General features: G+C 44.0%; 1 protein-coding gene across 10 annotated transcripts in view; it reads left to right on the forward strand.

The window, feature by feature from the left end:
* LOC138747045 (ceramide synthase 6-like) overlaps nt 1-27489 on the forward strand; it is a 113174-nt gene that overhangs the window by 19719 nt on the left and 65966 nt on the right. For 6 of the 10 annotated variants that reach the window (XR_011347280.1, XR_011347279.1, XM_069905927.1 and 3 more), the window contains one exon: nt 22400-22530. Coding sequence is in view for 8 of the 10 variants with exons in the window: in XM_069905927.1 (XP_069762028.1) it covers nt 22400-22530 (131 nt within the window). In the remaining 2 variants the exon portion in view is untranslated. Of the gene's footprint in view, nt 1-21745; nt 21811-22399; nt 22531-27489 lie in introns of those variants that run through there. The other 4 variants (XM_069905929.1, XM_069905932.1, XM_069905930.1 and 1 more) reach the window with 3 other exon arrangements.

A 27489-nucleotide genomic window follows, 5' to 3' on the forward strand; every position in this document is an offset into this window, starting at 1 on the left:
CCCAAGTCAATGTGTTTGATTTGTGTGTGACATTGATCCCCATCCAACTAAGATGGTAAACACTAGTGATGGCTTATGTTTATGTAGAGTTCCAATAGTTAAACTAGTGTTGGTCCTTTTTGTACATGTTTGGAGCACTCTGGTTTCATTAAGAGTTTCAGGACCTTTTGAGGAGATCTGGAAGCAGATGGGCTGCAGATGCTTTAAATGGTAATTTGGTATGTACAAAGAGATGGTGTTTTCATGCTATTCTGCAAAGACCAATAAAATCTGATCTTTACTCCCACTTGAACAGTTACTTGTGACTCACTGCTGTATTTTTTTCTAGTTTATGTAATGATGCTTCATTTTAAAGTGTTTTTGCTATAAATCTCCCTTTTTTTTTAAAGCACCAATAATAAATGGTAGAACTGTCAGTGATTCTGCTTTTGTATTGAATCTGATGATTTGACTATAAATTCCTGGACCAACTTACTGAAGCTGTTTTGTCGGGTGTGGAGGGGGATTGGAAACATTTAATTCAGAGGTTAAATTAAATTGAAATCTGCTGCTCTAGATTTTTCCATTATTTGTAGCTTGTAATCTGCTTTCTGGCATTAGTGAGGGGTAAATGTTTTGCCATTATAATTCTAGCCCTAAACTCAACTGGATTGTTTTTTTTATTTGGTGTGCAAGCATTCAGCCCATTATGTGTGTGCATGTGCAATCTTAAACACTGCAATTGCCACAGACTCCTCACTTTGGATCATTACTGCTTCATCGTTTCTTTTCAACCTGAACAGCAAGAATACAAGGCATCTTGCTGGATATTTGCTTCCATCTTCAGAGAGCATTTACTTTTACAATTTTAAACTTGAGTATTTTTACCTATTATTTGATTCTTATTTATTTTAATTTTTAAAACTAATTTTCTTTTTTTTTTCTTGTTGCTTGAATTCCAGATACCAGAGGTTTTAATCTAGTTTTGTAATTTCCACAAAGTACCTGTTTGACTGCATCAAGCTAGAATTTTGGTGCCACGCTGTACAATGTATAGGACAATAAACTCATTATCACTAACTGGATAAACAGATACCTAGCCAGAGGAAATGGTATTAGAGGGAGTAACCATAAGTTTGGTTTAGGACTATGCATTATTCTTAAGAAGGGATCCAAGGGTATGGGTCAAGGGCTGTTGAATGTATAGCCAACAACAGCAGTTGAAGTAGAGTAGGTTTAAGAAATAGGCTTTTTTTTTTAATGGGATAGTCTACTGACCTGCCAAATTATAGGATTATTGTGGCAGAAGAGGTGGCCATTTGGTCCTTTGTGTTGATGTTCACGCTAGTAGGGCAATCTTATCAGTCCCATTCTCTCCTGCTCTGCAAATTATTCTCTCAAGAGACCATCCAAATCCCTTTTTGAAGGCCCCAATTTGGTTTAACTTCCACTCTACCTGAATTCTAAGTTATAGCTGCCCTTTGTACTTTTAATTTTTTTCCAAACCGGTTTTCTTCCCATTTTTCCCCTTTTTATCCATTGTCCAAAATCTTTGCTCCCTTGATCCTTGAATTGTCTGCAAATGGCTTCAGCTTTTCTCCATTCACTCCATCTAACTTGTCCACCTCAATCAGACCTTTCCTCAACCATCTTTACTCCAAAGATATTGATGGCCCAATATTTCCAGTCCAACCTTGTAGGTTCAGTTGACTATATCTACCCTGTGGATATTTCTGTAAGTTTTTTTGACTGAGGGTAGGTGAGATACAAATTAGAGGACATGGCTTGAGGGTGAAAGGGGAGAAGTTTGATGGAATTTCTTCATATAGAGAGTGGTGGGAGTGTGGAACGAGCTGCCAGCTGAAGTGGTGAATGTAGGCTCAAATTTAATGATACATTTTGACAGATACATGGATGGCTATGGACTGGGTGCAGGTCAGTAGGACTAGGCAGAATAATAGCTTAGCACAGACTAGAAGGGCCAAAGAGCCTGTTTGTGCTGTAATGTTCTATCTTGTGGTTTATTGCAATAGACTTGATTTGTGATAATCTCTGCCTGGGTGTAGTCTGAACTAGAAATCTCTGCCTGGGTGTAGTCTGAACTAGAAATCTCTGCCTGGGTGTAGTCTGAACTAGAAATCTCTGCCTGGGTGTAGTCTGAACTAGAAATCTCTGCCTGGGTGTAGTCTGAACTAGAAATCTCTGCCTGGGTGTAGTCTGAACTAGAAATCTCTGCCTGGGTGTAGTCTGAACTAGAAATCTCTGCCTGGGTGTAGTCTGAACTAGAAATCTCTGCCTGGGTGTAGTCTGAACTAGAAATCTCTGCCTGGGTGTAGTCTGAACTAGAAATCTCTGCCTGGGTGTAGTCTGAACTAGAAATCTCTGCCTGGGTGTAGTCTGAACTAGAAATCTCTGCCTGGGTGTAGTCTGAACTAGAAATCTCTGCCTGGGTGTAGTCTGAACTAGAAATCTCTGCCTGGGTGTAGTCTGAACTAGAAATCTCTGCCTGGGTGTAGTCTGAACTAGAAATCTCTGCCTGGGTGTAGTCTGAACTAGAAATCTCTGCCTGGGTGTAGTCTGAACTAGAAATCTCTGCCTGGGTGTAGTCTGAACTAGAAATCTCTGCCTGGGTGTAGTCTGAACTAGAAATCTCTGCCTGGGTGTAGTCTGAACTAGAAATCTCTGCCTGGGTGTAGTCTGAACTAGAAATCTCTGCCTGGGTGTAGTCTGAAAAAAAATTTTTTTTTTGCATCTTTCACAACTATGGGAAGTTTTAAAGCACATTGTGATGAATGAAGTACATATTGAATTAGGGCTACTGTTGTAATGTGGAGACCAGTATTGCACAGCAAATTCCTGCACATGTCACACAAGAATAAGCTTGACTTTGAATGATCTCTGTTAGCCAGGATTCATAGTGAGTTCCCTTGGTGCTTAAAATGGTGTTATGGAGGTGAAGAGGGCAGTCGTTTGCTGACAAGGACATGATTGAGCTGTGAGTAGTCCAGAGCCAAGGCAATGAAATATTATGTCAAGTCCAGTTTATTGCCATCTGATTGCACAAGTTTAACCTGACAAAACATGTTCTCTGGTCCTCTGTGTAAAACACGCAGACACACAACCAGACATAACACATGTACGGACAAACCATACATATGCAGGGCAAGCATTCATGTATGCATATAAATAATTAAATAAGTGATTACGAGAGCCTCTGACAATTAGTGTGAGCTGTTCCTTTGGTCGTTAAGCATTCTCGCTGCCTGTGGGAAGAAGCTGTTCCTCAGCCTGGTGGTGCTGGCTTTGATACTCCTGTATCTCTTCCCCAATGGGAGCAGCTGAAAGATGCTGTGTGTGTGGGGTAGAAGGGGTCCTCGATGATTTTGCTTGCCCTCTTCAGACAACGATCCCAGTTGATCACGTCGATTGAGGGGAGGGAGACTCCAGTGGTCCTCTCTGCAACTCTTGTGGTCCTGTTAATTGACCTCTGATCCATTTCTCTGCAGCAATCATACCATACCATGATACAGCCAGCAAGGATGCTCTCAATGAAGCTCCTATAGAAAGTTGATATGATGGTGGCTGGTAGCCTGATGATGGAGGTAGAAGTGGGTGTTCTTTGCAGAATGCATGAGGATCTATGCTATCAAATAGGATGCCAAGGAAGAAAATCTGAAATGGTGGGCAGAAGGAAGATAGATTCCTTTAGTAGAAATTTGGACTTCAGCAGAGGTTAGAACTAATGCCTCAGTCTTCCCAACTTTTCCCCTTCCAAGAGTGTGCAATGCTGCTCTTATGTCAAAGAATTCCATTGGATGATCCAATGTTTCCAATTACAATATCCCTGCTAGGCCTCCTGATTGCAACCAAGCTCACTGCAAAATTTTGCATGTTACTTTTCTTTGTACGTTTCTAGATAGACTATTGGTTGTCTTTTGCAGAAGCTTCCCCAATTTAGGTTTTCCCCTGTCCAAGTCTTGTTTGTCTGCCAGTATAAGACCCAAGAAATAGGAGCAAGTTAGGCCATTTGGCCTGTCAAGCCTGCATCACCATTTAATGAGTTGATGGCTGATCTGATGATAGGTTCATCTCCACCTACCTGCCTTTCCCCATATCCCTCTTATTTTCTCCTAATATGTAAAAAAAAAATTATCCAGTTAAATATAGGTCGCCTCCACTGCTTCAATGGGTAGCAAATTCCACAGATTCACCACCCTCTGGGAAAAGTGGTACCTCCTCATCTCTGTCCTAAATCTAGTCCGCTGAATCTTGAGGCCATTTCTCTCCTGTGAAACTTGTTTTTATCCTTTTGTTACAAAGTCATGATTATTAGCAACAAGGGACCTTTACAAATGGCAACTGGAAAAATAAAGGCCTATGGCGGTCACGCGAACCGGCCCCGTTTGTCATGCACGCGGTGGGGCAGCTGGCCAAAATGGCGCCGTTGGGGGTTTCCTCCCGACCTCGGCACCGGGCTCAGAAGCCCGCGCATGGGGACCCACGTGATGCCCCGGTGATGTCGGGGTCCCCCAGTGCGGTTCTCAGCCAGGTCTGGGCTGGGAGTATAAGACCAGCCAGTCAGCTTGCAATAAATCAGTTTTTTTTTGCTCACTGAACTCGACCCGTCTGGTTGTGCGATCCTTCAGTTAGCAGTGTAGCCGCCGCTACAATTGGTGACCCTGACAGGTTCAAACGTCTTTGAACCCAACACGAACGACCCTTTGATCAACGCTATAGCCATCAAGCTTCCTGACTTTTGGGTTCAGGAGCCGGAGACCTAGTTCAGCCAAGCAGAGGCTCAGTTTCATCTTGGCCAGAATTCATCGGATTCGACGAAGTGGTCGCTGCCCTGGACCAGGCCACCGCCAAACGAGTGCTGCACCTTGTTCAGCACTCACTCACGGAAGATCAGTACAGGACCATAAAGCGGGTACTCACCGGCTCCCTCGGCCTCTCCAGGCGCAAGTGTGCCGCTCGGATGCTGCACCTTGACGCCTTGGGGGACAGAACTCCAATCGAGTTGATGGACGAGATGCTCGTGCTCATGGGCGATCACACCAACTGCCCACTCTTCGAGCGCATCTTCCTCGACCATCTGCCTGAAGACATCCAGCCGTTACTATCCCAGGAGAGCTTCGACAACCCTAGGAAGATCGCTCAAAAGGCTCAGGAACTATGGCTCGAACGATTCCTGGAGGGCTCAGCAGTCCAGCAGTTTACGAGTCTCGGGCATGACCTCGCCAAGCCTTCCTCTAATGCTGCGGTGGAACACCTGGCCCCTGCAGGGGCCTCAAAGAACATAGCCAGAAGCAAGTCATCCACTTCAGGCCTCTGTTTCTTCCACCAGTGCTGGGAAACCAAGGCCCGGAAGTGCCGTCAGCCCTGCTCGTTCCAGGGAAACTAGCAGGCCGGCCGCTGTTAATGGCTGCAGCTGCTGGCCAAGAACACAGCCTTCTCTACCTGCAAGATGCAATCAGCGGCCGACGCTTCCTCGTCAACACCGGGGCCCAGATCAGCATCATCTCGGCCACAGCCATCGAGTCCCGGATCCAGCCTCGAGGACCTCCACTCCGTGCAGCCAATTTGACAGAGATCTGAACGGCAAAAGACCGTCCACTTCCAACTCGGCCAGCGGAAGTTCTTGTGGAGGTTCACCGTTTCGTCCCTTCCAACTGCCATCCTGGGTGTCGACTTACTCCTCGCCCACAGACTCCTGGTCGACAATCGAGGTAGGCGACTGGTAGAAGCCAGTACTTTCCAATCTGTTTGCCTCAACGCCTCCCGCACAGAGCAGCTGCAGATGGCCATGGTCAGCACGCCCAAGTATGAGTTTCAGCGTATCCTGGACGAGTTCCCGTCCCTTCTCAAGCCGCAGTTCTCCGCCGCCTCACCACGCCACAGGATAAGCCAGCCAGCTCTCACTGGATAAGCTCCAGATAGCGAAGGAAGAGTTCTCGCATTTGCAGGAGCTGGGGATCATTCGACTCCGACAGTCCTTGGGCCTCATCACTCCACCTGGTCCCGAAAGCCTCCGGCAGTTGGCGCCCCTGCGGAGATTATCGACGGCTTAACGACGCGACAGTACCTGACCGTTACTCGATCCCTCACATACAGGACTTTACGGCCAACCTGCATGGCGCGAGGGTATTCTCCAAGGTCGACCTGGTGCGTGGGTATCACCAAATCCCAGTGCACCCCGAGGGCATACCCAAAACTACCATCCTCACCCCCTTCGGCTTGTTTGAGTTCCTAGACATGCCGTTTGGGCTCAAGAACGCCGTCCAGACCTTCCAGCGCCTTATGGACACAGTGGGCAGGGATTTGAATTTGGTATTCATTTACCTGGATGACATCCTTGTCGCCAGCAGAGACTGGGCACAACACAAGTCTTACCTGCGCACCCTCTTTCCCGACTGGCCGACCTTCGGCCTAACGATCACTCCAGCCAAGTGCCAGTTTGGGAAAGAGTCCGTGCAGTTCCTGGGCCATACCATCACAGCCGAAGGAGCCACACCTGCCGCTACGAAGGTTGCTGCAATCAGGGAGTTCCTACGCCTGGACAACCTCAAAGGGCTACAGGAGTTCGCGGGTTTGGTCAATTTCTATAACTGCTGCATTCCAGGCGCTGCACGCATCATGCAGCTGCTCTTCACCCTCATCGCTGCCAAAACAAGACACTCACCTGGACTCCAGAGGCCAGCAGGGCATTCGAAGCCACGAAAGATGCCCTCGCACAGACTATCCTGCTCGTCAACCCACGCACCGACCTGCATATGGCGCTCTCCGTCGATGCCTCTACCACAGCCATCGGCGCCGTCGTGGAGCAGCATGTGAATCGACACTGGAAACCACTGGCATTCTTTGCCGACTTCTTCGCCCGCCAGAGCGCAAGTACAGTGTTTTTGATCGTGAGTTGCTGGGCATGTACCTGGCGGTGCGTCATTTCCGCTATTTCTTGGAGGGCAAGCCTTTCACCATTTTTACCAACCACAAAGCCCTCACTCAGGTGCTCGCTATGGCAAGAGATCTCTGGTCGGCCCGCCAACAGCGTCACCTCTCCTTCGTGTCGGAGTTCACCACCAACATTCGGCACAAGGCGGGGAAAGACAACGTGGTCGCCAATGCACTCTCATGACCAGCCATTTGCGTGCTGACACCCAGCCTCTACTTTGACCAGCTCGTCCAGGACCAGAAGTCCGATGAGGAGACGCGGGCCTTCAGGACTGCCATCATGGGCCTGTGGTTCCAGGACCTCCTGACTCCTCACGGGTAGGGCACCGTCCTGTGCGATGATTCCATGGGCACCCTGCAACCAGTGGTTCCCCAACAGTGGCGCAGGCAAGTCTTCCACCATATCCATGACCTTTCCCAACCTTCCATCAGGTCCACGAACCTTTCGTCTGGTACGGACTTCAGAAGCAGATTGCAGACTGGGCCAGAACCTGCACACATTGCCAGCTTTCCAAGGTACACAGGCACACCAGAGCACCTGTAAAAGATTTCTAACACGTCCGGGAACGATGCAGCCACATACATGTGGAAATCGTCGGACCCTTACCCGTTTCCCGAGGTAACCGTTACCTTTTCACAGTGGTAGACTGCACCACTCGTTGGCCCGAGGTGGTCCAGATGCCTCCACGGACTCCTGCTTCCGAGCACTTTTGAACGGTTTGGTTGCCTGGTTTGGCGTCCTGAACCACCTCACCAGTGATCGGGGTGCCAAGTTCACCTCTGCGCTCTGGGCACAGCTTGCCGACAGGCTGGGGATCGAGTTACATCACACCACGGCCTATCACCCACAGGCCAATGGGCTAGTCGAGCGATTGCACCTCCATCTTAAGTCGGCACTTATGGCCCGCCTCACCGGCCCCAACTTGGTGGATGAGCTGCCTTGGGTGCTCCTGGGCATCCGCTCGACACCCAAAGAAGACCTACAGGCATCATCAGCCGAGCTGGACTACGGTGCACTGCTAGCCCTACCCGTTGAGTTCGTCAACGCACCTCACAACCCCCAGCAGTCACCACACTGTCTACTTCCCTGTCTCCGAGCCCAGTTGGACTCCTTCACAGTCCCACCGCCGCCCAGACACGACACACTGGCCTCTTGCGTCCCCAGCGAGCTGAACTCCGCAGAATACGTTTTTATCAGGCGGGGCCTGGCCACAGTACCTCTAAAAATACCATATGAAAGGCTGTACAAAGTCATCCAGTGTTCAGGATCCACTTTCACACTGGACATCGGTGGTAAGAGGGAACTGTTTATGGTGGACAGGTTAAAGCCAGACCACCTCGACCCCACCGAACCAGTAGTCGTGGCCCAACCCAAGAAGCGAGGCCTCCCAGCAAAAAAAGGACATTGGCGTCGATTCTGGGGGGGGGGGGGGGGCTGTGTGGCGGTACGCCATTAGGCAGGCGAACAGGCCCTGCTTGTCATGCATGCGGCGGGGCAGCTGGCCAAAATGGCACTGTCCGGGGTTTCCTCCCGACCTCTGCTTCCTCCCGACCTCGGCACCGGGCTCAGAAACCCATGCTTGGGGACTCACAGGACGCCCCGGTGACGTCGGGGGGCCCCCCAGCGCGGTTCTCAGCCAGGTCCGGGCTGGGAGTATAAAACCAGCCAGTCAGCTTGCAATAAATCAGTTTTTTGTTCACTGAACTCAACCCGTCTGGTTGTGCGATCCTTCAGTTAGCAGTGTAGCCTTTTAAAACTTCTTTACAACAAAGAAAACAAAGTATTAATGGAATCCATAACTTTCTGGATAGCTTAGCTCCTACTTGTCCCTTAATTTCTATTGAACAGATTGATCTATTTGAGTGCCTGTCGTGAACTGTCAGTGGTTCGATGGCCCTTGCTAGAAGTGTAATTTTTTTTTAATATATGTGCCATCCAGTAACTGAATTGTTATGTTAATTTTGTGAATGAGGGTGGTGGTGGAGAATGTACATTGTGATATGACTCTCTATCATTGGGAGGGTGTAGAAAGTTGGAAAAAGGCAGATATGTTGGGGGGTGGGGAAGGTGAATGAATTGGTCTCTGCTCTTTGTATTTGTATCATGCATGCATGCATCCAGTTAGAAATCTGTTTTAGTACAGTGCATTGATCCTAAGATCTTTAAAACCTTTTTGAAGGAGTTGTTCTGCCTGTTCAATAGTCACAATGGAAGAGACGTTGAGCTGTTAAATGTCGCAGCAGTATATAGCGTTAATAAGCTGCTGAATTGAGCGTTACTGCAACCTTCACATAACTTAAGATGGAAGCAGGGAGGTTGTTTCCACTGGCATGCGAGGCTGGAACTTGGGGGTAGAGCCTCAAGATTCCTGCAGTAGGTTTAAGACAGATGAGAAAATGTTTCTGCTTCTTCAGAAGAGTAGTGAATCTGTGAAATTTCTGCCCAAGGAGGCTGCCTCATTAAATGTATTTAAGAGGCAGATTTTTGAATGGGGGGGGTGGTTTAAGGGTTGTGGGGAAACAGGTGGGTAGGAGGAGCTGAGTCCACCACCAGATCAACAAGTCCTCTTATTGAATAGCAGAGCAAGCTCAATGGACCTTGCAGCTGACTCCTGCTCCTGTTTCTTGTGTAGTGTGTGTGTATATGTGTGTGTATATATTGTTGAGGATGGAGCGGAGACAACGCTGGTGGCTTTCATGGCTTGGTTGCAAAGGAGGAAAAACCCAACACCCAACCCCAACCAACCAATTTTCCCCTGCAGCCGCTGCAACCGTGTCTGCCTGTCCCGCATCGGACTTGTCAGCCACAAATGAGCCTGCAGCTGACGTGGACTTTTACCCCCTCCATAAATCTTCGTCCGCGAAGCCAAGCCAAAGAAAGATAAATAAATAAATATATATATATATGAATTGTTCCCTTGCTATTGAAAGGCACTGTTCTATTTGGATTTTCTCTTTTATAGCATGTGTTCATCGTTGTTTCCCTTCCCCTCCCATAAACTGCAGTTGGTAGACAATACTTCATAATTAACATTAAGAAATTCATGTGGGCTGGGGTTTTGTTATTTGGCAAGCACTCAGTCTCGAGAGGAAGTTGATCTGTTGTATTTTCAGGAATGGGTGGCAGCTGTTCACAGTAATGCTATAATCATATGTTACACGTGGCTTGCTATTTTGTTTTTCTTCCCCACCCCCACCCCCATATAACATCCAGTTAAAGGCAACCCTGGTTCAGCCTATGTTGAACTTCATTTCATTGGCAGGATTCAGCAGCAGGGGCCTGCTTCACAAAATGTTCTGGAGATCCAATGTCACATCTATCTGGCATTGTGTGTCACTGAGCCTTGTGGATCTGGCACATCGAGGGATTGAGTCATGCCATCTCACAGTACAGACACGGGCCCTTCAGCCCAATATTCGCACTCTGACCATTGGACTTGTGCAAATTATTCCAATGACATACATTTGTTTGGTGGTCTTCTATACCTTAGTGATGTAATTGTTTTTCTTGTCCTGCTTAAACATTGAGTCTTCAGGCACCATACTTTAAGATTCCAATTGCTGTGTGTATTTGGTGGGAGGGGGAAATTCCCCATGTGCATCCCCTCCTAAATCTTGTATCTATACCTTCTTCTTTTAGACCCCTCCCCCCCACCCCAAGTTGTGAGGGACAAAAAAATTCTTATCTACCTTCTCTATCCTCATTTTTATAATTTTGTATGCCTCCATCAGATCACTACCTCCTCCACTCCAGAGAAAATAAAACCAGTCCAGGCAATCTCCTTTTTATTTTTTTTTCAATTTTTTATTTTTCACACCATAAATCACATTAACCATGATACACACTTTTTCCTTTTCACACATATACAGTGCCATTTTCTCCCCCCCACTCCCTGCTCCCATCCCACCCTCCCGACCTCCCCCCTCCCGTCCATTTAAAGTACAAAATCTAGGATACATTAAACCAGTCAGACAATGTTGTCATTCAATAAAAATACACAAGAAATTCCACTGAGTCCATTCTTTTCATTTCCTTTTCCTTCCGTTAACTTAGGTAGTGATTGTCCCCGGTAGGTTTTCGCTATTATGTTTAATGTAAGGCTCCCATATTTGTTCGAATATTTCAATATTATTTCTTAAACTATATGTTATTTTTTCTAATGGAATATATTTATTCATTTCTATATACCATTGTTGTATTTTCAAATTATCTTCCAATTTCTAGGTTGACATAATACATTTTTTTGCTACGGCTAGAGCTATCTTAACCAATCTTTTTTGTGCATCCTCCAAATCAATTCCAAATTCTTTGTTTTTTATGTTACTTAGGAGGAAGATCTCTGGATTCTTTGGTATATTGTTTTCTGTTATTTTATTTAATATCTGATTTAGATCTTCCCAAAATTTTTCTACTTTCTCACATGTCCAGATTGCATGAATTGTTGTTCCCATTTCTTTTTTACATCAAAAACATCTATCAGATACTGTTGGGTCCCATTTATTTAACTTTTGAGGTGTAATGTATAGCCTGTGTATCCAGTTATATTGTATCATACGTAACCTCGTATTTATTGTATTTCTCATCGTTCCGGAGCATAACTTCTCCCATGTTTCCTTTTTTATCTTTATATTTAAATCTTGTTCCCATTTTTGTTTAGTTGTACCTTTTGTTTCCTCATTCTCCTTTTCTTGCAGTTTAATATACATATTTGTTATAAATCTTTTGATTATCATTGTATCTGTAATCACATATTCAAAGTTACTTCCCTCTGGCAAACTCAAACTGCTTCCTAATTTATCCTTTAAGTAGGATCTCAATTGGTAATATGCCAGCGCTGTATCTTGAGTTATGGGTTGGTGCGAGAACACAGCCTTGCTTCACGCCATTGTTAATGGAGAAGGGTTCAGAGAGCTCATTGCTGTATCTGACCCGACCTTGTTGGTTTTCGTGCAGTTGGATAATCATGTTGAGGAACTTTGGGGGACATCCGATGCGCTCTAGTATTTGCCAAAGCCCTTTCCTGCTCACGGTGTCGAAGGCTTTGGTGAGGTCAACAAAGGTGATGTAGAGTCCTTTGTTTTGTTCTCTGCACTTTTCTTGGAGCTGTCTGAGGGCAAAGACCATGTCAGTGGTTCCTCTGTTTGCGCGAAAGCCGCACTGTGATTCTGGGAGAATATTTTCGGCGACGCTAGGTATTATTCTATTTAGTAGAATCCTAGCGAAGATTTTGCCTGCAATGGAGAGCAACGTGATTCCCCTGTAGTTTGAGCAGTCTGATTTCTCGCCTTTGTTTTTGTACAGGGTGATGATGGTGGCATCACGAAGATCCTGAGGCAGTTTACCTTGGTCCCAACAAAGATTGAAAAACTCATGCAGTTTGGCATGCAGAGTTTTGCCGCCAGCCTTCCAGACTTCTGGGGGGATTCCATCCATACCTGCTGCTTTGCCACTTTTCAGTTGTTCGATTGCCTTATATGTCTCATCCAGGGTGGGAACCTCATCCAGCTCTAGCCTTAGGGGCTGTTGAGCATGATGCTGAACCAAGCCATGAAAGACCCCAACAATGAAGACGCTGTTTACATCCGGTACCGCACGGATGGCAGTCTCTTCAATCTGAGGCGCCTGCAAGCTCACACCAAGACACAAGAGAAACTTGTCCGTGAACTACTCTTTGCAGATGATGCCGCTTTAGTTGCCCATTCAGAGCCAGCTCTTCAGCGCTTGACGTCCTGCTTTGCGGAAACTGCCTAAATGTTTGGCCTGGAAGTCAGCCTGAAGAAAACTGAGGTCCTCCATCAGCCAGCTCCCCACCATGACTACCAGCCCCCCCACATCTCCATCGGGCACACAAAATTCAAAACGGTCAACCAGTTTACCTATCTCGGCTGCACCATTTCATCAGATGCAAGGATCGACAATGAGATAGACAACAGACTCGCCAAGGCAAATAGCGCCTTTGGAAGACTACACAAAAGAGTCTGGAAAAACAACCAACTGAAAAACCTCACGAAGATAAGCGTATACAGAGCCGTTGTCATACCCACACTCCTGTTCGGCTCCGAATCATGGGTCCTCTACCGGCACCACCTACGGCTCCTAGAACGCTTCCACCAGCGTTGTCTCCGCTCCATCCTCAACATCCATTGGAGCGCTTACACCCCTAACGTCGAAGTACTCGAGATGGCAGAGGTCGACAGCATCGAGTCCACGCTGCTGAAGATCCAGCTGCGCTGGATGGGTCACGTCTCCAGAATGGAGGACCATCGCCTTCCCAAGATCGTGTTATATGGCGAGCTCTCCACTGGCCACCGTGACAGAGGTGCACCAAAGAAAAGGTACAAGGACTGCCTAAAGAAATCTCTTGGTGCCTGCCACATTGACCACCGCCAGTGGGCTGATAACGCCTCAAACCGTGCATCTTGGCGCCTCACAGTTTGGCGGGCAGCAATCTCCTTTGAAGAAGACCGCAGAGCCCACCTCACTGACAAAAGGCAAAGGAGGAAAAACCCAACACCCAACCCCAACCAACCAATTTTCCCTTGCAACCGCTGCAATCGTTTCTGCCTGTCCCGCATCGGACTTGTCAGCCACAAACGAGCCTGCAGCTGACGTGGACTTTTTACCCCCTCCATAAATCTTCGTCCGCGAAGCCAAGCCAAAGAAGAAAAGAAGAAGATAAGAAAGATCTTGAGTTATATTGTATTTATCTTTCATTTGTTCAAAGGATAAGAATCTATTTCCTGAAAAACAATTTTCTATTCTTTTAATCCCTTTTTTTCTCCCATTCTCTAAAGGAAAGGTTATCTATTGTAAAAGGGAGTAACTTGTTTTGCGTCAATGTTAGTTTTGGTAATTGATAATTTGTTTTATTTCTTTCTACATGAATCTTCTTCCAAATATTGAGTAGATGATGTAATACTGGAGAACTTCTATGTTGTACCAATTTTTCATCCTATTTATATAATATGTGTTCAGGTATCTTTTCCCCTATTTTATCTAATTCTAATCTGGTCCAATCTGGCTTTTCCCTTGTTTGATAAAAATCTGATAGGTATCTTAATTGTGAGGCTCTATAATAATTTTTAAACTTTGGCAGTTGTAAGCCTCCTTGTTTATACCATTCTGTTAATTTATCTAGTGCTATCCTCGGTTTCCCCCCTTTCCATAAAAATTTCCTTATTATTTTCTTTAACTCCTTGAAGAATTTCTCTGTCAGTTGTATTGGCAATGCCTGAAATAGGTATAATATCCTTGGAAAAATGTTCATTTTAATACAGTTTATCCTTCCTATTAGTGTTAGTGGTAAATCTTTCCAATGCTCTAATCGTCCTGTAATTTTTTCATTAGTGGATAATAATTGAGTTTATATAGTTGGCCGAGATTTTTATTTATTTGTACACCTAGGTATCTTATTGCTTGCATTTGCCATCTAAATGGTGATTCCTTCTTAAATTTTAAGAAATCCGCATTATTCATAGGCATTGCTTCACTTTTATTTACGTTGATCTTGTAACCCGACACTTCTCCATATTCCTTCAATTTCTTATATAATTCTTTTATTGATAGTTCTGGTTCTGTTAAGTATACTATAACATCATCCGCAAATAAACTGATTTTATATTCCTTGTCTTTTATTTTTATCGCTTTTATATTATTTTCTGTTCTTATCAATTCTGCTAGTGGTTCAATCGCTAACGCGAACAATAAAGGTGATAGTGGGCATCCCTGCCGTGTTGACCTGCTTAAGTTAAATTGCTTTGATACATGTCCATTTACTGTCATTTTCGCTAATGGTCCTTTATATAATGCTTTAATCCAATTAATATACTTCTCCGGTAAACTGAATTTTTGCAATACTTTGAACAAATAATTCCATTCTACTCTGTCAAAGGCCTTCTCTGCATCTAAAGCAACTGCTACTGTTGGCGCTTTATTCCCTTCTACTGCATGAATTAAGTTAATAAATTTACAAATATTGTCTGTTGTACGTCTTTTTTTGATAAATCCAGTTTGGTCTAGATTTACCATTTTCGGTACATACTCTGCTAATCTGTTTGCTAATAGTTTAGCTATTATCTTATAATCTGTGTTAAGTAAAGATATTGGTCTATATGATGCTGGTGTGAGTGGATCTTTCCCTTGCTTTAGTATTACTGTAATTATTGCTGTTTTACATGAATCTGGTAAGCTTTGTGTTTTATCAATCTGGTTGATTACTTCCAGGAGGGGCGGAATTAATAAGTCTTTAAATGTTTTGTAGAATTCTATTGGGAATCCATCCTCTCCTGGTGTCTTATTATTTGGTAATTTTTTTATTATCTCTTGTATTTCTACTATTCCAAATGGCTCTGTTAATTTATTTTGTTCCTCTATTTGTAGTTTTGGTAGTTCAATTTTAGTTAGAAATTCATCTATTTTCCCTTCTTTCCCTTCGTTTTCAGTTCGGTATAATTGTTCATAGAATTCTCTAAAGTTTTCCTTAATTTCTTTTGGATTATATGTAATTTGTTTGTCTTTTTTCCTTGATGCCAATACCATTTTCTTAGCTTGTTCTGTCTTAAGCTGCCATGCTAGGATTTTGTGCGTTTTTTCACCTAGTTCATAATATTTCTGTTTTCTCTTCATTATATTCTTCTCCACCTTATATGTTTGTAGTGTTTCATATTTTATTTTTTTATCCGCCAATTCTCTTTTAGTTGTATCTTCCTTCATTGCTAATTCTTTTTCTATATTTACTATTTCCCTTTCCAACTGCTCTGTTTCCTGATTATAGTCCTTTTTCATCTTGGTTACATAACTTATTATTTGCCCTCTAATGAACGCTTTCATTGCATCCCATAGTATAAACTTATCTTTCACTGATTTTGTATTTATTTCAAAATACATTTTAATTTGTCTTTCAATAAATTCTCTAAAATCCTGCCTTTTGAGTAACATGGGGTTTAATCTCCATCTATACATTCTTGGAGGGATGTCCTCTAACTTTACTGTCAATATTAAGGGTGAATGGTCCGATAGTATTCTAGCTTTATATTCTGTTTTTCTTACTTTGTCTTGCATACGAGCTGATAACAAAAATAGGTCTATTCTTGAGTATGTTTTATGTCTAGCCGAGTAATATGAATATTCCTTTTCCTTTGGGTGTTGTTTCCTCCATATATCCAAAAGTTGCATTTCTTCCATCGATTTAATTATAAATTTGGTTACTTTGTTCTTTCTGTTAATTTTTTTCCATATTTTTGTCCATATTTGAATCCAAATTCAGGTTGAAATCCCCTCCTATTAATATGTTCCCTTGCGTATCTGCTATCTTCAAAAAGATATCTTGCATAAACTTTTGATCTTCTTCGTTAGGTGAATATACATTGAGTAGATTCCAAAACTCCGAATATATCTGACATTTTATCATTACATATCTCCCTGCTGTATCTATTATTTCCTCTTCTATTTTAAATGGCACATTTTTACTAATTAATATAGCTACTCCTCTTGCTTTTGAATTATACGATGCTGCCGTTACGTGTCCTACCCAATCTCTCTTTAATTTCTTGTGCTCCAATTCAGTTAAATGTGTTTCTTGCACAAATGCTATATCAATTTTTTCTTTTTTCAGTAAATTTAGCAGTTTCTTCCTTTTAATTTGGTTATGTATTCCATTAATATTTAAAGTCATATAGTTCAACGTAGCCATTTTATACTTTGTTTATCTTCCCTTTCCGTTTCTCCATCATTACCTTTCCTTCTTATCCATTTCTGTTTTCTTGTTTTGAACCCTTTATAAGACAACATTCCTAAAACATCAAACATTTTCCTTATTCTCCTATTTAAAACTTCTTTAGCCCCAATCTCCCCTTCCCCTCCTGAGTTGTCCTTTATCCCTTGTCGGACAACCACATCTCCCCTCTCCATTTGGATTTGCGAATTCACTCGCAAGCGTCAGCTGATTTTGCGGTGACCGTAACTCCTCCCCACCCAGCCCCCCCAGAAAAGATTTCACTTTTCATATGTAACAAAGGTCACTCTTTTAATTCCCTCCTTATTCCCTCTATTCCATTTCCTTCCCTTGTTAATTCTTGTCTATACTCTCTATATTTTCCTCTAAATACGGATACATTCATGTATGCACACTATACATATACACACATATACCTCTTTACCCACATACATATAAATCGTAGTCATTTTTACTCTTATTACATGTCTTCATCTCTCTGCTTGTTTTGTAGTTGTTCTGCAAATTTCCTTGCTTCCTCTGGATCCGAGAATAGTTTTTTTCCATGAGATCGTTTTCGCTGTGTTGAACTCCTTCCTCTTCTTCAGGAGTTCAAAACTTATGTGTCTTTTTAGTTCGCAGTCTTTTGTACTCTCGTTACATGTCTTCATCTCTCAGTCTATTTCGTAATTGTTCTGCAAATTTTCGTGCTTCCTCTGGATCCGAGAATAGTCTGTTTTGCTGTCCTGGAATAAATATTTTCAATACCGCTGGATGCTTTAGTATAAATTTATACCCTTTCTTCCATAAAATCGCCTTTGCTGTATTGAACTCCTTTCTCTTCTTCAGGAGTTCAAAACTTATATCTGGATAAATGAAGATTTTTCGCCCTTTGTACTCCAGTGGCTTGTTGTCCTCTCTTACTTTCTCCATTGTTTTCTCCAGTACCTTTTCTCTTGTAGTATATCTTAGGAATTTTACTAAAATAGATCTTGGCTTTTGTTGTGGTTGTGGTTTAAAGGCCAATGCTCTATGTACCCTTTCTATTTCCATTTCTTGCTGTAGTTCTGGACATCCTAGGATCCTGGGGATCCAATCTTTTATAAACTCTCTCATATTCTTGCCTTCTTCATCTTCCTTAAGGCCCACTATCTTTATGTTATTTCTTCTGTTATAATTTTCCATTATATCTATTTTCTGAGCTAACAGCTCTTGTGTCTCTTTAACTTTTTTTATTAGATTCCTCTAATTTCTTTTTTAAGTCCTCTACCTCCATTTCTACTGCTGCTTCTCGTTCTTCCACCTTGTCCATTCTTTTTCCCATTTCTGATAAGGTCATATCTATTTTATTCACTTTCTCTTCTGTATTGTTTATTCTTCTTCTTAAATCATTAAATTCTTGTGCTTGCCATTCTTTAAATTACTCCATGTATTCTTTAATAAGAGAAAGTATATCCTTTGATTTGCCTTTCCCTTCTTCTTCTATTTCACTGTACTCTTCCTCTTCCCCTTCTTCTTCCTCTGGGTTGGCCATCTGTTGTTTCTTTGTTGTCCTTTTCTCTTCTTTCTTGTTTTCGTTGTCTTCTATGTTCTCCTCTTGTTGCTGCTGTTCTGCAGCTGTCATTGCCGGCTGTGGAGATCGACTCCCCAGCAGGTCACCCCTCCCGTCGGTGTGTTTTTCTGCATGCGCGGTTGTGCACTTTTACTCAGCTCAGCAAGCCATTTTTGTAGTCCACTTTCTACTGACCTGAGGAAGCGGGCTTCTCTCTCCACATCGGGCCTCTTCGAACAGGTAAGGCCTTCTCCTTCTTCTTCCGTTGTCTTTTCTTCCTCTCTTCTTACCGTTGGTTTCGATTTTTCTTTTTTCGTCGCCATCTTCTTTCCACCTTTATACTCACTTTACTTTAATTTTTATTTTTGTGCCTTTGTGTTTTCCTTTATTTTTTCCGACTTTTCTGGAGAGGGCTGGAGTTCACCGTCCGGCCACTACTCCATCACGTGACTCCTCCCTCCAGGCAATCTCCTGATGAATTTCATGAGAATGTAAATAGCAGGAGCAGGCAATCCGGCCCATCGACCCTGCTCCACCATTCAATAAGAGCAAGGCTGATCTGATGATGGGCTTATCTCCACCTATCTGTCTTTTCCCCATATCCCTCAATTCCATAATATTTAAAAATCTATCCAACCTTGACTTCAATGTATTTACTGAGGTCACCTCCACTGCTTCATTCGGCAGTGAATTCCAGTTAAATTCCACCCTCTGGGAAAAGCAGTTCCTCCTCATCTCTGTCCTGAATCTACTGCCCTGAATCTTGAGGCTATGTCCACTAGTTCTGGTCTCCCCCCACCAAACTCCTCTGCACTCTATCCAATGAAATCTATCCTCCTTTGGTGTGGTGACCAGAACTGCATGCAGAAATCCAGAAATGACCTAACTAATGTTTTATAAAGTTGTACCCTGGCCCTGCTCTCGTTCTGGGCGATTGTTCAGCCCTATTTTGCAGCTGATTAATAGCATGGTAGAGCCCAAGACAATCCTCCTCTTCATCTACGTCATAAACTTTATCCCCAGCAAACACTAGATTCCTGTTGAGCATTATTGGGTTGGTCATGTTTTGGGAAGTTATTTTAGTTCCCTGATCTTAGGATAAGAACATTCAAGAGAGAAGTTGAGGATGTTTGGCTGAGTGGATGTTTGACACCCAGTAGATTAGGTGTCAGTGCTCTCTCTGTCCTGGCTGATCAATGAAAAATGATCCGAGTGAAACACAAAAGTCTGTAAAAACACAGAAATGCTGGAGGAACTCAGCTGGACTCGCATCGTCCACAAGAGGTCAAGTTGAATAACTGACATTTTAAGCCTGAGCCCTTCTTGAAGGTTGGAGTAACCTGGTGCAAGATGCCAGCAGTGAACATGGGACTTCACAAGAAGGACTATCTAGAGAGTTGTGTCTTAGAACAGAAGCAAAGCCTTTGGCCCATTGTGTCTATGCTGATCATTGATGAACATTGCCCCGCACTGCTCTGAATGTGTTAAAATCGCAACTTGTCGCACTTCAGTGAAGAGCCATGTTTGATTACTCCCAACCTCTCAACAACTAGCTGTTGGGCATTATCAGACAAGCTCACACCAAGACACAAGAGCAACTTGTCCGTGAACTACTCTTTGCAGACGATGCCACTTTAGTTACCCATTCAGAGCCAGCTCTTCAGCGCTTGACTTCCTGTTTTGCGGAAACTGCCAAAATGTTTGTCCTGGAAGTCAGCCTGAAGAAAACTGAGGTCCTCCATCAGCCAGCTCCCCACCATGACTACCAGCCCCCCCACATCTCCATCGGGCACACAAACTCAAAACGGTCAACCAGTTTACCTATCTCGGCTGCACCATTTCATCGGATGCAAGGATCGACAACGAGATAGACAACAGACTCGCCAAGGCAAATAGCACCTTTAGAAGACTACACAAAAGAGTCTGGAAAAACAACCAACTCAAAAACCTCACAAAGATTAGCGTGTACAGAGCCGTTGTCATACCCACACTCCTGTTCGGCTCCAAATCATGGGTCCTCTACCGGCATCACCTACAGCTCCTAGAACGCTTCCACCAGCGTTGTCTCCGCTCCATCTTCAACATTCATTGGAGCGACTTCATCTCCAACATCGAAATACTCGAGATGGCAGAGGCCGACAGCATCGAATCCACACTGCTGAAGATCCAACTGCGCTGGGTAGGTCACATCTCCAGAATGGAGGACCATCGCCTTCCCAAGATCGTGTTATATGGCGAGCTCTCCACTGGCCACCGAGACAGAGGTGCACCAAAAGAAGAGGTTCAAGGACTGCCTAAAGAAATCTCTTGGTGCCTGCCACATTGACCACCGCCAGTGGGCTGATATCGCCTCAAACCGTGCATCTTGGCGCCTCACAGTTCGGCGGGCAGCAACCTCCTTTGAAGAAGACCGCAGAGCCCACCTCACTGACAAAAGACAAAGAAGGAAACACCCAACCGCAACCCACCAATTTTCCCCTCCAACCGCTGCAATCGTGTCTGCCTGTCCCACATCGGACTTGTCAGCCACAAACGAGCCTGCAGCTGACGTGGACATACCCCTCCATAAATCTTCGTCCGCGAAGCCAAGCCAAAGAAAGAATTGATTTTTACTCAACTGAATAAAGTTTGTCCCTTTTGCATGCTGATTTGATGTGTAACAAATGTCACAGTGGTGGAATTTCACTACAAAATGTCAGCTGTGTTCTGCATCCCTTTTGTCCTCCCATTTTATTTGCCTTTGAATTATAACACAAAACTGCCTTCATTACCCTTGATTTGTAACGTTCCTCTTCTTTCCTTCCCAACCCACCCCCAGCAGAATTGTCCTCTTATTTCCTAATTGAGGATGGGTGGCTCATTTGTATCAATAAAAGTTCATCTGAGCCCATTTGCACTTCCATGTCACAATGCAGGTTATTTCTTTTCCACTAAATTTTCTTTTGCCCTAATCTTTGAAATAGATGGCATTGAAGTCCAGTTTATCATTTGATTGCACAAGTACAACACGCAGATGCACATCCTGAAATAACGCACATACAGTCAAACAATACATATGCATGACAAGTATTCATAATACATATACTGTATATAAATAAATATTGTTTCATGAATATGAGAGGCTCGGATAGTGAGTGTGAGCAGTTCCTTTGGTCGTTCAGCATTCTCACTGCCCGTGGGAAGAAGCTGTTCTTCAGCATGGTGGTGTTGGCTCTGATCCTCCTGTATCTCTTTCCTGATGGGAGCAGCTGAAAGATGCTGTGTGCGGGGTAGAAGGATCCTTAATAGACCCTTTCAAGCTGCCATGTAAAATGGGATTAACTGAGCAGTTTGCTCGGTTAGCGCCCCACTCACGCGGCAGCTTGAAAGGATCAGTTAAACTTAACCAGGTTGTGTCCACCGACAGCTTGAAAATGAAAATGGCTGACCTGGTTACTTCTGTGACGTCAGCGCTTGTGTGCTGGCATCATAGGGGATCCCCTAGCTGAAGTGGCTGCAGCAATCGGTGGGGGGGGGGGGGGAGTGGGGGGAGGGAGAAGAGGAGGAGAGGGTTTGCTGCCGCGGTTGGGGGGGAGGAGGAGAGGGGCTGCTGCTCTGGTTGGGGTGAGAGGAGAGGTATCACTGCCATGGGGGAGGGGGGGAAGTCAAGGGGCTGCGAACCTCCACTGCTGTGAACGCCACTGACAGCTCAACATTCGCGGCAGTGGGACGTTGCTGGGGGGGTGGGGAATGTTGATTGACAGGGTGGGTGTTGATTGATGGGGGTAGGGTGACTGACTGGGGGGGGTGGTGACTACTGGGGGTGGAGGGGGTTCTGATGGCCAGTTGTGGGGAACGGTAAGTCCCAGTTGTGGGACTTACTGATGGTTCCCCTGAGTGCGTGACATGTCACTTACTACATCATCATGGGGGTGGGATCCCTCCTCTTAAATCGACGGGTGGACCCCCCCCCCGCAGCTTAAAAGTGCTTAAAGCCAACAATCCAAGTAGATCACGTTGATGGGGGAGGGAATAGTTTCACTATCATTGTTTAGAAAGACCTGCACCAGGCTCGTGTTTTAACCAGATGTACTTGTCTGTACATGACCATGTCTACCCCTACCCACCCTGCTCTTTTTTCAAGCTGTTACAAAAGATTTTCCAAAATTCAACACCAGAGAAACAACAAATGTAAGTCTAAAACTTTCTTTTTGTTTCTTTTCAGTGTCCTGATGAGAAAAGGCTCGAGGGTCTGTCGAAGCAGCTTGACTGGGATATCCGCAAAATTCAGCGCTGGTTTCGACATCGAAGAAACCAAGATAAACCCAGCACACTTACAAAATTCTGTGAGAGCATGTACGGCTTTTATTCCACTGTTACTGTGTCTCTCATTGTGCCTGATCAAACTTAGTTGAGCCCTTCTGCACCAAATTCCTTGTCTGTAATAACGGTTGCAGATACATAAAATATTACCACATCTTCTAAAAACAACCAAGCAGAAGCTTGTCCAGTTTTCTTGTGTCACTCACTTAAAGGCAAAGAGATCACTAATTGTTGAACTGTACTGATTGTGTATTTTCAATAATGCTTTATAAGAACCAATGATGTTGTGATTTCTTTTCCCAACCCATCTGAAAAATGTTGAAATTAACGTAAAATATAATAATGAGACCTTTCTTGCTTCCATAATTTTTGGATTACTTTAATGGTTGATATTGATGTGTGATTATTTTTTGTATTTTTCCCCCTTGCAATACTCTTCTACGAGTTCCACACACAAAAGTGACACTGCTGCTAATGGGAATGGAGTTTGCCTGTACCTCTGTCCACTGGTTTATGGTGACTGAATAAGTGAACACCAATTGTTCTTTCATGGGATTGTACAATTCCTGCTGAAATTTAAGGATCATGGTTCCACCCCCAACACAAACAACAGCCACACTGACCAGGAACAAATTTTTAAAAATAAAAGCAATTCCTGGTCACAGTAGTGGTTGCCATTGGGCTTGCCCCATGTTTCATTGTTGCACTCACACCACTAAACCTCTTTAAGCAGTTCTGTCTGCTGCTTGGGGCAAATGGCAAAAGGTGCTTTGGCAGCTATGCTAGAATGATGGCGATGGCAATGGCGGCGCAGCAATAGCGAGCAAGCCTAGTGCAGCAATGGCAGAGTATGAGCATCTCTGATGGTTGAGCAGCGGCAAGGAGCGTGTCACAATAGTGGCAGCAGCAGCAGAGCACAGACAGCAGCAGTCGTGCCCTCAGCTGGAATAAGGAATTCCTGAGCTCCTGTATTGGTGTCACCTTCTTCATTTGCTATGTTCAAGCAATGTCCATGTCCATACTTCAAATGAATAGCAGTCCAAATTACTGCCTGAGCTCTTCATTCTTGCTGACTTGTAATGGTGAGCTTTTGCCCCTGTCAGTTTAAAAACTATCATAGCTTTGATAATAAAACTACCGCTGAAGAGATTCTTCAGCCCATTATACTTGTCACATTTCCTCTGCTCTTTCTCTTGATAGGTTTTCTTTTCTAGTAGTGGTTTTTAATCTTGTTGAATCTGCTTCCACTACATTCCTCTGGCAATGAGTTCTTTTAATCTGTCCTCTGTTTACCAATCCTGCTGGTGTTGAAATTGGTTTTGATCAGAACAAACAAGACAAAACCATCTTAAGTTTTCCTTCTAGTTTCTCTGCTCTCTGGAGGACAATCCCAATTTCATCAGTCTATCCATGTAACTTCTTTTCCATCTATGCGTGCTACCACTACAGCTAAGCCAAGAATCTAGCAAGCCTTTCAAGTCTTCTCAACTGGTCTTTACAATCTTTTAAAGATTTTTGAATATGTGACACAACACATTGTCCCCGTGCCAACTCCCACTATGGAAAATGTGTATTGTCTGTCTTCATTCTTCCTCCCATAATAAATCACATAAATCTTCTGCCATTTGTAACTTGGCCATTTTGCAATCCATGCCCTCCTGGATAGCCTGTGCAGCCTTCATGACATTTATTTAATTTAGAGATGCTGCACGGTAACAGGCCTTTCCAGCCACCCAATTACACTCATAATCCATCACCCTAACGTGGAAGGAAACCCACGATCACTGGGAGAATGTACAAACTCCTTTCAGACAATACTGGATTCGAGCGTAATAGTTTCCCTTGATCAGTGTGATAAATCTAATAACCAGTTTGTAAAGAAGCTTTACTTCCTATAATATAAACTACTGTCTTCTGGAAATGCAGTTCCCCTCGTGAAAGAATGGTGGGTTGGGTGTAATCTGTGCACCTGTATCCTCCCATTTCTCAAGGACAGAAGTGGTGGCATAGCCTTGTGGATAGGAAAGGGGAAGCCTGCAAAAATCGTAAAACTTCCCTTCTGCGTTCATGTCTGGTTTCAAAACTACAAAATGGAGGAGAATAGCAGAACCTTTTTGGAAAGTCTTGGACAGCCACAAATCTTGTAGAGCGACAAACCAAATAATAATCCTTCCACAAGCAGTCTATTTCAGTCTGTGCATCTGGAACTGAATTTAGAGTATTATGTGCAGAGTATTATGTGCAGTTCTGGTTGCCAACCACAGGAAGGATATCAGTAAGATTGAAAGAATGCAGAGAAGATTTACTAAGATGTTTCTGGGTCATCAGGAGTTGAGTTACAGGGAAAGATTAAGCAGGTTAGGACTTTATTCCTTGGAGTGTAGAAGAATGAGGGGAGATTTGATAGAGGTTTACAAAATTGAGGAATAGAGACAGTAAATGCAAGAAGGCTCTTTCCACTTAGAGTAGGAGAGATAAATACGAGAATACATGGCTTTAGGGTGAAGGGGGAAATGTTGAAGGGGAATTTCTCAGTGGTGGGAGTGTGGAACGAGCTGCCATCTGATATGATAAATGTGGGCTCATAAGTTTTAAAATAAATTGGATGGATTCATGGATGGAGAGGTATGGAATAGGTGCAGGTCAATGGGATGAGTGAAATGATGTTTTGACACAGACTGGAAGGGCTGAATGGCCTGTTTTCTGTGCTGTCGTGTCCTATGGTTCTGGTGATTCTTGAATTTTGGGCAAAACCCCGTCTATTCTAGAATTTTATATTTTGAGCCATTGGTTTAATGAGTTTTTGGAGATCATTAATGTGGAATGCTGGTCATTTCAATTTGTCACAGGTAAGGGCCTCTTCTGAGTTGTACAGAAGGAAAAGGGTAAAGAATCTGCTTAAATTGGTGCTCTCTGCCTTGTTCTGAACCTGATGGGCTCCATTTTGTGTTGTATTGGGTATTGCTGTTCATGATTTGCAGGTTGGTATTCCTCTACACTGGAGGAGTGTACTAGCATGTATGGGATGAGATTGGATGGAAGGTTCATTGTCGGATAGCTTGCTGCCTAGGCTCGCATATGAGTTATCACTCAAAGCCATTGTATCATGGAGGTGGACGTGGCCAATTAATGTCAGCTGAAATCTTGGAGTTCCATGGAACAAAAGTGGAAATAAACTTACTCAGTCACCGTAAGCCAATGACCCTGATTTGTAAATGGGTGGAATTCAATTCCCCTCTCCATTCACTGCCCCTAAGATCCCAGAAGGGATGTAATAGCCACTTGGGCAAAGTATGAGCATCTACTTGGCTCTGCATCAGTGGAGAAGACCACTGGGTGGAGAAAACATTTTGGCGAGAGAAGGAGCAAGCTTGTGGCTCAGTGTTTTCTCTGATCTGCCAAGACTTTCCAAGCTGCATTCCTTATGTAATGGTGGAAGAGGTGAGATTTGACTCTCTTCCCTGGCATCGTCTCTGGATAAATTCAATCTGGACAAGTGTGAGGTGATGCATTTTGGAAGGTCAAACCTGAAGCCTGAGTACAGGGTTAATGGTCAGATACTCCACAGTGTGGAGGAACAAAGGGACCTTGGGGTCCAAATCCATACATCTCTCAAGATTGCTGTGTCAGTTGATAGGATGTTAAGGCTTGTAGGATTTTAGGTTTCATTAATAGGGGGATTGTGTTCAAGAGTCGAGCAGTCATGTTACAACTCTACAAATCTCTGGTGAGACCCCACTTGGAGTATTATGTTCAGTTCTGGTCACCTCATTATAGGAAAGATGTGGAGGCTATGGAGAGGGTGCAGAGGGGATTTTTACCAGGATGTTGCCTGGATTGGCAAAATAAGTCTTTGGAGGCAAGGTTAGCTGAGCTGGGACTTTTCTCTTTTGGAGTGTAGAAGGATGAGAGGAGACTTGGAGGTCTACAAGATTATGAGAGGCATAGGTGGACAGCCAGCACCCTTTTCCCAGGGCGGGAATAGCAAACACCTGAGGGCATCTGAATAAAGTGAAGGGAGAGAGTTGTGGGTGCCTGGAATGCCTTTCCAGGGGTGGTGGTAGAGGCTGGAACAATAGGACATGAGACTCTTAGATAGGTACATGGATGAAGAAAAATAGTTGTGAGGAAGGAAGAGTTTAATACTTGGTAGGAATATATAGGTTGGCACAGCATCGAGGGCTGAAGGTCCTGTACTGTAATGTTCCATCGTGCCTAAGGTTATCTTGTTGGCAGGGTTCTCTACTTTCCTCTGCTTTCAGTCCATGCATCTAACTCCTGGGGTGCATTTTTAAGCACATTGCTGACTGCAAAGGGGGCAATTTCAAATATTAATTTGCTGCACTTTGCAGTAATGCATTGTCTCGCTGAAAGTGATTAGTTTCATTTTGTAACTCTGAAACAGCACAATTTGCCTTGATCTGGGGGGGGGTGGGGGGGTTGCATTTGACTAGCCCAGTGGCTTGAGCCCTTCTAATCCTGGAACGCACCTTCTCTTATCCCGTGTTTTGATTTATGTGGTATCTGCAACTTTTGTGTTTCTCAGGTGATCTTCATTATGTTAAGGAGCAATGAGGTGATAAGATGGCACTGTGATAAGCTGACTCACTAACCGCACTCTTGTTTTTACATGCTCGTCCACGTGCAAATGTTTCCCTTGTGAAGTCCTTATTTTAACGTGGATTTCAGAATCATGAAACTGATTTGAAATTTCCAAACTGGTTTTGAAATTCCCTGAAGGCTAAATGCTGGGTAACAGCCCAGCTTCCCAGCCTTGGTCAATGCAATTCCATGATCCCTCCTCCAGGAGCAAAACAAATGGTCTTGTACTTCCTGGAGCTGGATTTTCTGCCTGCCTGCATAGTTTCCTTGTTTCTCTCCAGCATGGCATCTCTCTTTTTGCCTTGACGAGCTGTCCCTGGGGATTTCAGGTACTGATTTCTATTCTGCCTATTAACGTGCAGCATACTTTTCACCTGGCTGCTAGCCATT

Source organism: Narcine bancroftii, chromosome 12, assembly GCF_036971445.1.
Source record: "Narcine bancroftii isolate sNarBan1 chromosome 12, sNarBan1.hap1, whole genome shotgun sequence".
Taxonomy (NCBI): Eukaryota; Metazoa; Chordata; class Chondrichthyes; order Torpediniformes; family Narcinidae; genus Narcine; species Narcine bancroftii.